The 13,071-nt window shown below is 44.5% G+C and overlaps 1 protein-coding gene across 2 annotated transcripts in view; it reads right to left on the bottom strand.

Moving 5' to 3' along the window:
* Positions 1-429: 429 nt before the first annotated feature.
* LOC118370881 (leucine-rich repeat-containing protein 49-like) overlaps positions 430-13,071 on the bottom strand; it is a 63,992-nt gene continuing 51,350 nt past the window's right edge. The window contains exons 15-19 of one of the 2 annotated variants that reach the window (XM_035756101.2): positions 11,260-11,494; positions 10,873-11,058; positions 10,605-10,714; positions 2,007-2,169; positions 430-1,559 (exon numbers count right to left, since the gene is read on the bottom strand). In XM_035756101.2, the coding sequence (XP_035611994.1) occupies positions 1,338-1,559; positions 2,007-2,169; positions 10,605-10,714; positions 10,873-11,058; positions 11,260-11,494 (916 nt within the window). In that variant the 3' untranslated portion in view covers positions 430-1,337. Of the gene's footprint in view, positions 1,560-2,006; positions 2,170-10,604; positions 10,715-10,872; positions 11,059-11,259; positions 11,495-13,071 lie in introns of those variants that run through there. The other variant, XM_035756102.2, reaches the window with a different exon arrangement.

The raw sequence follows: 13,071 nt of genomic DNA, 5'->3' as shown, positions 1-13,071 counted from the left end.
CTGAGAGCAGTAGGACCCTACACTGTCTGAGAGCAGTAGGACCCTACACTGTCTGAGAGAAGTATGACATTACACTGAGGTACTGTGGAACAGCATTAGCACACGGCTCAGTCTAATGTATTAGGAGGTGGCTGGATATAGTGCTGTTCTTCAAAAGGACACCCCTGTCCAAAACAATTCAGTTAATAGTCAGAGATTAGAGGAGCCAGAGGTAGCATAGTATAGTATAACATACTTAGGGTTTAATGGTCAGAAGAGATAAATATAACAAAACAAAAACATTTGATGATATGTTGTTGTGCAAAATCGTCTGATTCAGTCAAAATATTAGCTCTGAGTAATTTGATGATTGATGGATGGAGAATACATTTCCTGCAGCATGGTTTCTTGATCAACAGAGACACTACAGGAGCAATAAACATGGAACAGTTAAGTGTTAGGGAATATTTTATTACTAAGTACAATACAGAAAATTAGTGGTCCGAAAAGAAAACATGTATTTTGTGCCCTTGTCATCACGCCAGGCAGAGAGAGAGAGAGTAACATTAAGAAGAGGATTATCATGACACAATCATTCTAGGCTCAATGAGACACACTCATTGTAATCTTCAGCTGGAGATCGTGAACAGGGTCTTTATGAAGGCTTTAAAGTGCAAAGAGTGTTCCTCTTTAGAAATGACAATATGCACGCTCACAATGACTTTCTCAAGTATATAGCTCTATAGCTCCGTGCATCCTGGAATCAAGTTGAATAGGAAAAACAGAGTATAGAACAAACATCAATATTGTATTTTCCATGATAATGTGAATTCAAGCTTATGAGGCCCAGTTGGTGAGAACCCCCCCCCCAAATTGCCTTTACAAGAAAAATTCACATCCATCTTCGATCTGAATACGTTTTTCCAGTTATGAAAATAATCGAACCCCCAAATTCCCCAAAACTTGACTGTCTGACACCACGTGATGATGAAGACGAGTTAATGTGATGAGACAGAGCAGCATGAGAGTGTCCAATATGCTGTAGTAGAAGAAGTGGTCCAGTATGCTATACCTGTTTCCAGTAGGTCCAGTATGTTGTACCTGTTTCCAGTAGGTGTCCAGTATCCTCTTTCCAGTATGTATGTGTACAGTATGCTGTACCTCTTTCTAGTGTGTCCAGTATGCTGTACATGTTTCCAGTATGTGTCCAGTATGCTGCACCTGTTTCCAGTATATGTCCAGTATGCTGTACCTGTTTCTAGTATGTGTCCAGTATGCTGTACCTGTTTCCAGTATGTGTCCAGTTTGCTGTACTGTATGTCTTATGGAGTTTTACCAGGTCTCTACCCCTCACCCTGTCACTTTCCCTGTGTGGAGAGCCTGTTGAGGCAGGCCTGACGGAAGGCCGGTCGGTCCCTCATCTCCAGCACACAGTCTCTCACCATCTCCATGAACATGGAGGGCCACAGTTTGTGGAGGGACTCCCTCTTCAGATTGGTGTCAGATGCCCTCTGGACCTGAGCCTGTATGTACTGTTCCATCACGGCGTGGCGCTCCGATGACGACTCCATAGCACCCTCCTGAGGAGATCCAGGGAACAGAGGACTGTTAGCTTTGACACTGATGAGAGGAAGTCTCCATTGATCATCCTATTGGATAGTAATCATGTTACATTGTAAATCAGTGATCCTCAATCCTTCTCCAGGAGAGCCACTGTCTTCAATACTTTTATTGGCTAAATCAGGTGTTTCACGGCTCAAGAAGCAGGATTGAGGATCACAGCTGTAAATGTATGAAACATGCCCTCAATAAAGCTGCTATAGTATGAAGCATCAGGTATACAGTGACAGGTAGTGGTGATGTCTACAGTAGCAGAGTGAGCGCAGCCAGTCTATCCTGGTCCCAGATCTCTTTGTGACGGAAGAGATCTGGGACCACCAGGCTAGACTGGCTGCTTCCACTCTGCTACTGCAGTCATCACCACTGGGACCAGGCTACAGACTGAGTGATAGTCTGAGAGTGCTGACCTCTGGGCTCTCCGCTCCCACACTGCAGCAGTCTCTACTGGGGTAGTTGAACAGGGCTCTGCTCAGGCCCTCTCCCAGCAGCTTGCCGTTGTCACGCAGCTCCTCTGGGCTCAAGCCTGCACGGCGCCCACGCCCCTCCAACAGAAACTGCAGCTGACGCTTCCTAGAGAGAGAGAGAGGCAGGGAAGGAGGGAGCGAAAGAGAGAGAGGAGGGGAGAGGGAGAGAGAGACGAAGAAGAGAGAGAGAGAGAGAGAGAGAGAGAGAGAGAGAGAGAGAGGGAGCAAGAGAGAGGGGGGGTACTGTGTTTTGTTTTGTTTCAGAAAAGCTAAATGACCCTCACTAAAGAAGTCCATATCGGTCCGCTAATACAAGACTGGCAAAGGTCCAAAGGTTACACTAAATGTATTTGAGTGTTTACCAGCATTTGTAACTTGAGTCTGATGATTATCTGTACAAAACAGTTAATCCAATAATACTTGTGGAATATAAAAAAACGTGCTTGATATATGTTTAACAGTTTCTTGAAATGTATACATGTTCATATTTTTTCATACTAGTCCCCTGTGGGAATCAAACCCACAACCCTAGCATTGTAAGCACCATGCTCTTACCAACTGAGCCACATCATATCATATCATCACATTGCATTGTTTTTCTTCATGGTGATGGAAAGTCTACCTGTAGAAACCTAGATGACCAGCCTATGTACTATACAGTAATGTACATTTACATTAAGTGGTTTGTAATGATAGTAAATTAATACTACACAAAAAGTGGTTGTTTCCCATGATATTTGATCAAGAAAAATCTTTAATTTGATGAGGATGTTTTGTGCCTTTACGTCTTTACCCATAACTTTTCACCATTTAATGTAAATGTTGAGGACAGGGTTTTGTTCTTTCTGGATTCCATTAGAATGACATCATAGAGAAAGGGAAAGGGCAACAACTCCAACTATTGAATCCTGCAAGATACTCTTCTTCACTATACTACCTTATTTGCCAAAGCGGAAATGCTGAAAAAATGTTCTTTTTGCCCACGCTATTAGACATCTATATCAGTCTGCTAATACAAGTATTGTGTACTTTTGTGAAATTGTTTTTTTTCAAATAATAATACATCTGATTTCTCAGGGTGTGCTGCAGCACCCTCAGTACACCTACTTCCAGCAGCTATGCAAGGGGGACAGGTGAGTTAGACATGTCTGGAGCATCAGGGCATGCAATAACCCTGCCAGGGACAGTGCCATCGTCAAAGAAGGGAATAACAAAGTATCAAAATACACGTTTCGACAAATAGTAATGGCATTCACTCAATGCTCCGCATTAACACATCTGTCAAGACTGGTATCAGATACTATTAGAGTAGTGCCAACATGAATTCCATGGAAGCCAAGCCAAACAATTACTTTACAAACAATGAATTGGGAATGATAAAGTACTTCTACATAAATGTAGTTAATTTGTACAACTTTTTAAATCAGTTCTTTGTCAGTCGTATAGTTTTCAGCAGCAGGGTTGGTACAGATGTAACCAGGATGAGAACATTAATAAAGGATGTTAGCTACATCAAACGTCCCTGTCCATCATTATTCATCTCATGAAATTCAGCACTGCACCAACATGTTCCAAACGCTGGTGCCAGAACTCTGGAATAGTCATTGAGACGGAGGCTGCAGGCTAAAATACCTACTGGGATAAGTGTGAGTGCTTGTGTCGGAGACAGAGAGCCTGAACACTGTATGTATAGGTGGGCAGAGGATCAACTGAGTGGTGTGTATCTATCAAACAGCCCCATTCACCATAGCTGAGCATGTACTCTACTGTATAATGATACTGTACTGTAGAGTGGAGGTTGAATGCAAACACCCCAGTATAACAGCCAACACCATCAACTTAATTCACTGAGAAGAAGGATGAACCACTCCTACATTGGGTTCAGGAATCTTTTCTGGCCTCCAGTCATTAGTATTGTATCACAGACATGAATGTCAAAACTATCACATGATGGTTCACACAACAGGACAAGCTGTCCCCCACCCCAGAATTGCCTATCTTCAGGCCTTTTGGCCTTCACCCATGTTCAACGACTTTTGATTATGACTTGGTCCTCAACTGCAATACACCAAAAGCATTATAGCCATCATAGGCTTTGCTCTGGCTACCTTCACAGCAATATCTGCCCTACCCATGACCATATGTGTTCCCTCATGGATTGTCCAAACCTAACTATGACTGTATAATGTATAGCTCGGGGTTATACATGTCTGTACTGGATCTGAAACCATTCACTGATGACTGTAGTGAACTCCCTTCTTAATTATTACAGGACTACACTCTCCATCTCTGAGGAGAGGTTTTCCTGGAAGGACCAAACTACAGGGAGTAGTGTGCACTGTGCAGAGGCTGAGAGGGGAAAGTTTAGACATTGTTTTATATGGAAGGTTAAACCTTAATCAAATACACACACATTACAGCACTTAAAAGGTTAGGGCTGCTACAGAGTAGGTCAGTGGGCTCAGTTGGGGGGAAAAGGGATGAATTCCATAAGGCAGCTCAAGGTAAAGTATTGTTTGATACTCAGACATTTCTTCCATGCTCCGCTCTAGAAGGCCCAGGGGTGTTGTGGGTAATCGTACAGAGTGAACCTGAAGGGACAGATTAGGGAAGTGAACTAACTGCCATGCTCGTCCATTTCTCACAGCGAACGATAAAAACGGCAGCTGCTAGGGACAGACAAGCCCTGGCCTGTCATCTCAAGGCCTCACACAGACAGAGATATACAGTACATTTACAGTACATTACACATACCTGTGGCACACATACATGCATAAATAAATACAAATTCAAAGACATTCCAAAGCCACAGCCCTTGTAAAACAATATAGTCAGATACACATTACACACAAAACGCTCTGGCACTCATTCAACTTTTCAGAACATATTTTGCAGTGTACCAAGTGTATTGTGATTCATAAAGAGGAATTCATTCAAGCCAACAGGGAAGTAGGGAGATTTATGATATGAATAACCTTAGGCTGCATGTTTGATCTCCATGGAGTGGCCATCACATCAATTGTTTTTTCATCTTCCCTATACCAGTTTATAAAAACTGTCTTTATAATATCAAGTTAATGTTCAACTAGTATTTCTGGAGAGGTCAAAGTTCAAGTTATCAACCATACTATACATATTAAATATTTATTTGACAAAACTATGCATTATCACGCAATGTCAGCAGGTTAAATCGAATACCGTTTCACTGTTGATCTTAAAAGAATGATCAGCTCCCGGCTATTGGTAAAGCGTGGTCCTTTGTAGCTCAGTTGGTAGAGCATGGTGCTTGTAACACCAGTGTAGTAGGTTTGATTCTCGGGTACACCCATACGTAAAAATGTATGCACGCATGACTGTAAGTCGTTTTGGATAAAAGCGTTGGCTAAATGGCATATATTATTGTGTTTTCTATATCGGGCGTCAGTGAGTGTGAGTTATTAAAGAGGAACTGGAAGCCAGCAGAATGGCAGTTGGCCTTTCGTTTGCCAATTAACAGTATTCAATCTGCCTGCCTGCCTGCCTGCCTGCCTGCCTGCCTGCCTGCCTGCCTGCCTGCCTGCCTGCCTGCCTGCCTGCCTGCCTGCCTGCCTGCCTGCCTGCCTGCCTGCCTGCCTGCCTGCCTGCCTGCCTGCCTGCCTGCCTGCCTGCCTGCCTGCCTGCCTGCCTGCCTGCCTGCCTGCCTGCCTGCCTGCCTGCCTGCCTGCCTGCCTGCCTGCCTGCCTGCCTGCCTGCCTGCCTGCCTGCCTGCCTGCCTGCCTGCCTGCCTGCCTGCCTGCCTGCCTGCCTGCCTGCCTGCCTGCCTGCCTGCCTGCCTGCCTGCCTGCCTGCCTGCCTGCCTGCCTGCCTGCCTGCCTGCCTGCCTGCCTGCCTGCCTGCCTGCCTGCCTGCCTGCCTGCCTGCCTGCCTGCCTGCCTGCCTGCCTGCCTGCCTGCCTGCCTGCCTGCCTGCCTGCCTGCCTGCCTGCCTGCCTGCCTGCCTGCCTGCCTGCCTGCCTGCCTGCCTGCCTGCCTGCCTGCCTGCCTGCCTGCCTGCCTGCCTGCCTGCCTGCCTGCCTGCCTGCCTGCCTGCCTGCCTGCCTGCCTGCCTTGCCTGCCTTGCCTGCCTTGCCTGCCTTGCCTGCCTTGCCTGCCTTGCCTGCCTGCCTGCCTGCCTGCCTGCCTGCCTGCCTGCCTGCCTGCCTGCCGGCCGGCCGGCCGGCACTGAGAGAGACACCACTACAGCATTTTGCTTTGCTTGGCTGTGTTTCAGTGACCAGGAGTGATATAGTTGAAGAGCTGTTGGCTGGGGAGAGGAATGGGAATGTGAGGAAGATGCCAGGTACCCACCCTACCCCTGCACTCCCAACCAACTCCCTATGGCTCATCGATGGCAGGCTTTGTCTATGCATCACACACAGACTCATTAACATACGCACACACACACACACACACACACACACACACACACACACACACACATACACACACACACACACACACGCATTACACAAACTGATAAACACACTCAGACAGGTTCTCTACGGTACAGTGAACGCCTGTAATTAAAGTGTAGCTAATGTTTTTGTTTGGTAACCTGAGTGAGCGCTGTGTGTTAATCAGCGCCAGGTACCAGGTGTGCCAGGTACCAGTCTGTGGCTATGTCCGAATACTCATACTTACATACTACATACTTAAACTGCATACTATGTACTCATTGTTGGATACTATTTAGCACATTCTGTTTAGTAAAAAGTACGCAGTATGCCACGGCAGCAACGGCTCCTGACTGGCTGAGTAGGTGGGGCGGAGGCGAGTACAGGTGGATTTTTCCAACTTCAACAGACATGCATTGCACTAACAGGCCTGGTCATTTCCAATTTGATTAATTTCAGTAAACTCTGAATATAATATGAATGGAGTTATAGGCCTATTCAGGCTGGTTACAGTCAGACTATCACATTGGACCTATACTGTCGTCCATAAAGCCCATGTATCCTATTTAAAAAGGACTGAAGACAGAAACGGATCGTTTGGTTAAATTTCAACATATTTAATAGTGAAACTAAAGCGCTTTAACCTATATAAGTTCAACTAAATAGCCATGTACACACACCAAAACTTTTAAAATGTTCAAATGTGTAACGGCGTTCTTCATTTGTCGAAAGAGAGTCGGACCGAAATGCAGCGTGGTTGTTACTCATGTTCTTTAATGAATGAAAATGACGATACATGAAAATAACGTAATATACAAAATACAAAACAACAAACGGAACGAGAAACCTAATTACAGCCGATCTGGTGAAACTACACAGAGACAGGAACAATCACCCACCAAATACAAAGCGAAACCAGGCTACCTAAATACGGTTCCCAATCAGAGACAACGAGAATCACCTGACTCTGATTGAGAACCGCCTCAGGCAGCCAAGCCCATACAACACCCCTACTCAGCCGCAATCCCAATAATACAAAAACCCCAATACGAAATACAACAACATAAACCCATGTCACACCCTGGCCTACCAAAAATATAACGAAAACACAAAATACAATGACCAAGGCGTGACAAAATGAAAAGACTATTGCACAGAAAACGTGGACTGTCGGGTGCATCGTAATTTCAGAACCTCAGGACAGCAACATAATAAACTAAACCACTGATCATTGGGAAACATCCATAAATGAAATAATTAAATGGGTAGCCACGCCTACAAAACTAAAACAATTCAAGTGTCTAAATCAAAAGGCCTGACTAATATGACATCAATACCGCAGCCACATCCTGAGTCCACGGTGCCGACACATTAACAAATCAAAAGATGGTTTAGTATTTAGTTTAAAAGCTCTGACGAAGGCCAAGAGAACAATAAACACTTTTCAATGAGAAAACAGAAAGCCCCATAAAAAAATATAACCAATTCTTCTGTTTTCAAAGATGTATCCTACGACGCAATACTAATTTTAAGGAGAACAAAAATGACTTATCCTACACCACTGCAGGAGCTTTGCTATTCAGCATTACATTTACATTTAAGTCATTTAGCAGACGCTCTTATCCAGAGCGACTTACAAATTGGTGCATACACCTTATGACATCCAGTGGAACAGCCACTTACAATAGTATCCTAGGTATAGGGCATCTTCCCAATTAAGTAGCCACTGTTGTTATTTGGCTACTTGAACAGAACTAGGGTCTATCACCTTCAGCCCACCTCTTCCAATGCATTATGGAAAAGTATTAATGTATTTGTACTACATGAAGAATAAAAAGGAATACGATTGAAGTCGGAAGTTTATATACATACATTTAAACTCAGCTATTCACCATTCCTGAGATTTAATCCTAGTAAAAATTCCCTTTTTAGGTCAGTTAGGATCACTACTTTATTTTAAGAATGTGAAATGTCAGATTAATAGTAGACAGAATGATTAATTTCAGCTTTTATTTCTTTCATCACATTCCCAGTGGGTCAGAAGTTTACATACACGCTATTAGTACTTGGTAGCATTGCCTTTAAATTGTTTAACTTGGGTCAATCGTTTCGGGTAGCCTTTCACAAGCTTCCCACAATAAGTAGGGAGAATTTTGGCCCATTCCTCCTGTCAGAGCTGGTGTAACTGAGTCAGGGTTGTAGGCCTCCTTGCTCGCACACGCTTTTCAGTTCTGCCCATAAATGTTCTATGGGATTGAGGTCAGGGCTTGAGATGGCCACTCCAATACCTTGACTTTGTTGGCCTTAAGCCATTTTGCCACAACTTGGGAAGTATGCTTGGGGTCATTGTCCATTTGGAAGACCCCTTTTCAACCAAGCTTTAACTTCCTGACTGATGTCTTGAGATGTTGATTCAATATATCCACATCATTTTCCATCCTCATGATGCCATCTATTTTGTGAAGTGCACCTGAGCGGTATGAGTGGTATGACGGCTGCGTGGTCCCATGGTGTTTATACTTGCGTACTATTGTTTGTGCAGATGAACGTGGTACCTTCAGTTGTTTGGAAATTGCTCCCAAGGATGAACCAGACTTGTGGAGGTCTACAATGTTTTTCTCAGGTCTTGGCTGATTTCTTTTGATTTTCCCATGATGTCAAGCAAAGAGGTACTGAGTGTGAAAGGTAGGCCTTGAAATAAATCCACAGGTACACCTCCAATTGAATCAAATTATGTCAATTAGCCTGTAAGAAGCTTCTAAAGTCATGACATTATTTTCTGGAATTTTCCAAGCTGTTTGAAGGCACAGTCAACTTAGTGTATGTAAAGTTCTGACCCACTAGAATTGTGATACAGTGAATTATAAGTGAAATAATCTGTCTGTAAACAATTGTTGGAAAAAATACTTGTGTCATGCACAAAGTAGATGTCCTAACCGACTTACCAAAACTATAGTTTGTTAATAACTTCTTTGGGACAGGGGGCAGTATTTTCACGTACGGATGAAAAGTGTGTCCAAAGTAAACGGCCTGCTACTCAGACCCAGAAGCTAAGATATGCATATTATTTGGATAGAAAACACTCTGAAGTTTCTAAAACTGTTTGAATCATGTCTGTGAGTATAACAGAACTTATTTGGCAGGCAAAACCCAGAGGACAAACCGTTCGGATAATTTTTTTTTGAGGTCACTCTCTTTTCAATGGGTTTTCATTGGGAATCCAGATTTCTAATCTACTTTCCTGCAGTTCCTATCACTTCCACTGGATGTCAACAGTCTTTAGAAATTGGTTGAGGTTTTTCCTTTGAGAAATTAAGAGGTAACACTGTTCAGAATGAGGCTCGAGGGAAGTGTACTCTTTGTTAGAGGCGCGTGACCTGAAAGCATGCTCCACATTGCTTTCCTCCGGTATTGAACACAGTATATCCCATCTTAAATTTGATTGATTATTTACGTTAAAAAATACCTAAAGTTGCATTACAAAAGTAGTTTGAAATTTTTGGACAATGCTTACAGGTAACATTTGAGATATTTTATAGTCCCGTTGGAACCGGTGTTTTTCTGGATCAAACACGCCAAATAAATGGACATTTTGGATATATATCGATGGAATTAATCGAACAAAAGGACCATTTGTGATGTTTATGGGACATATTGGAGTGCCAACAGAAGACGCTCGTCAAAGGTAAGGCATGACTTTTATATTTTTATTTCTGCGTTTTGCAGTAATTGAAATATGCTTTTCTCTCTTAGTTTACTGGGATGCTATCCTCAGATAACAGCATCGTTTGCTTTTGCCGTAAAGCATTTTTGAAATCTGACACGTTGGCTGGATTGAATGTGTGATTTCATCAAAGTTCAATTTTTATAGTAATTTATTTGAATTTGGCGCTCTGCATTTTCACTGGATGTTGGCCAGGTGGGAAGCTACCATCCCACATATCCCAGAGAGGTTAAAGCTGAAAAGAGCATGACATCCGGACATTTAAAGTTTACTCGATTTTCAAAATGACGCATACTTTTTAAAATAGGAATGACGGCCTACTATTTAGTATGCAAGTATGGGTATTCAGACGGCCTGTGTGTGTCAGTTAGTGCCAGTTACCAGGTGCTGTGGGTATGGAGCTCACCTGGACTCCTCCAGCAGTACTAGCAGGCGGCAGCGTGGTGTCTCGGTGGCAGCGATATGACCCAGCGTCCCAAACAGACGCTCTGCAGAGATCATGTCATTCATGGTCACCTGATGCACACACACACCGAATATAAATGCATTCACATACCCACAAGGGAAAAGGAAAAGGGTATCAGCTAACACATTGTTCAGAACATTACAGCACAAATATGCTGAATGACAAAACATGTTGGTAGATTTTTTCTGAGTGTTTAGGTGGACCTCACCTCCAGGTTGTTGATCTTGTGCAGGTTGAAGTGGTGCAGGCGGTAGATGAGGAAGGATCTCCACAGGGAAAGGCTGACTACAGGGTTCCCCTCTGGGTGGATGGTCAGCTGGTCCAGACGTCTCACCTGGGCTAGAGCAGCCAGCTGGGGAAGACGGCTGACGTTGGTTTCCAGGAAAATCAGATGCTGTATGGACGAGACCATAATAAGTCAGGAAACCAGTCAATGAGTGGCCATATCAGAATCCTATTGGCCAATGAGAACCCTCAGTTTAGAACTCCAACAGAGCGCATGTGTTACCATGGTGAGAATATGATTCCTATCATAGTAGCCAATGAGAATACTCTTTATTGAACAGTATGTAATCTGTAGCGAATGTGTTCTCACAGATAGGTTGGGGAACTTGACCCTTATGCGTGGCAGTGCTGGCACGATCGCATCAAAGTGGATGTAGCGGAAGGCTATGACAGTGACGGCTCCTGCAGTCTGGACCCCCCAGCCTCTCTCCAGGGCCTCCAGTGCTCCGAGGCCGAACAGGCGCAGGGTTTCCCCATCCAACTCCGCCAGGTGGCTGTCTGACAGGGAGAGGCTCTGCAGGTTGACACCCCCTGCCTCCAGGAGCCTGGAACACACAGAGAAACAGACAGTCAGCACACACACCTGAGGATGGGGACCTGATTTGTTAAGGAGGGTGCCCAGCCCCCCTTAGTAATTTGAAACATGATGATGGCTCCCCAGGTACATTAAGTAATACCCACCTGGCCAACCCTCCACCCACTTGGCTCAGTCACAAGTTTCCAGGATCATTAAGACAAGGTATCTTAGTTTACATGTGTCTGAAGAAGTGGGCCAATCAGTGGATTGGAGAGAAACAGCAGTGAGCAGGGTAATCAGAATTAAGTGAATGTAACATTTGTCTTTCAATGCTGCCTAATTTCTCTCCATTCTCTGTGACAACAGTTGAAGTGACCTTCCCTGATAAGGAGTCGTGAGAGTAGAGAATCAGGATGAGTCTCAGGGAGACATGATCTCTCTGTCCCTGTTGGAGCCTCACTAGCTGCCCTGGGTCTCTCTGCCTTCTTTCCCTCCCTCCCAGTCTGCTGACACTCAGGGGACCTGCTGCATACCAGAGGATCATATAGCTCCACGGACCAGCAGTCCACACCAGCCATTAGAGTTCACCCACCAACAACCTAATCAGTCTATTCATATTTCACACCCTTAGAATGTAACATCGCAGAACATGGAAAAAGAAAACACAAAGGAGGATTAATCCTGACACTATTGGAGCTGTAATCCTATAGGCCAAGTCTTGTTGGGCTGATTGTTACAGAGTCAGGGGAGTGAAACAAGGCTTCTTTAAAAAGCCATCATTGTTGTCACACACCAAACCTGATCCCCTGGAGGTCACTTCTCTCCCTCTAGAGGACTGAGGACTGACTCCTACCCTCCTCTCATATCTCTGTCTGCTGGCCCCTTTCAGTGCATCTAAGACCTGGCAAGATGCTGTCTAGGTAAGCAGAGACAAAGAACAGAGAGGAATCAAGGAGAGTGGTCTGACAACCTGTAAGAGAGGCTTTGTACTGTGAGCAAGAACAGGAAGAAGAGATGATACAAAGATGGTCAGACAGGTGTGCTGACCCAGAAAGAGAGGGCTGAAGAGAACAGGGATGGTTCTGGTACAAATGAAGGTGTATTGGAACAGAGGAGAGATTAAAAATCTGATTGACTTGTGATTATCATGTAATAACCATGGCGGGACATTCTAAAGACCACTATCAAGGCTGTGGCTGCAGAGGGGCACAAGGGAGCAGTTTGTTAACAAGCTGCAGGGTTACAGGGCAAGAGTTGACTACAGCCCTAGGAGAAAGAAAGGTGAATGTGAGCCAGAGAGATTCAGGACACCAGGGTTAAAGGTCACATAGCTACAGTGTTAAGCCATGTTAAGGCCACCATGACTACTGTCTCTCTATAGGATCTCCTGTGTGTGTGTGTGTGTGTGTGTGTGTGTGTGTGTGTGTGTGTGTGTGTGTGTGTGTGTGTGTGTGTGTGTGTGTGTGTGTGTGTGTGTGTGTGTGTGTGTGTGTGTGTGTGTGTGTGTGTGTGTGTGTGTGTGTGTGTGTGTCTATGCATGCATGCGTGCGTGTGTGTTTGCGTGCGTGCGTGCGTGCATGCGTATGTGTGTGTGTATGTGTGTGT

Source organism: Oncorhynchus keta, chromosome 14, assembly GCF_023373465.1.
Source record: "Oncorhynchus keta strain PuntledgeMale-10-30-2019 chromosome 14, Oket_V2, whole genome shotgun sequence".
Classification (NCBI taxonomy): Eukaryota; Metazoa; Chordata; class Actinopteri; order Salmoniformes; family Salmonidae; genus Oncorhynchus; species Oncorhynchus keta.
This window is presented reverse-complemented; position numbering and strand designations above follow the sequence as displayed.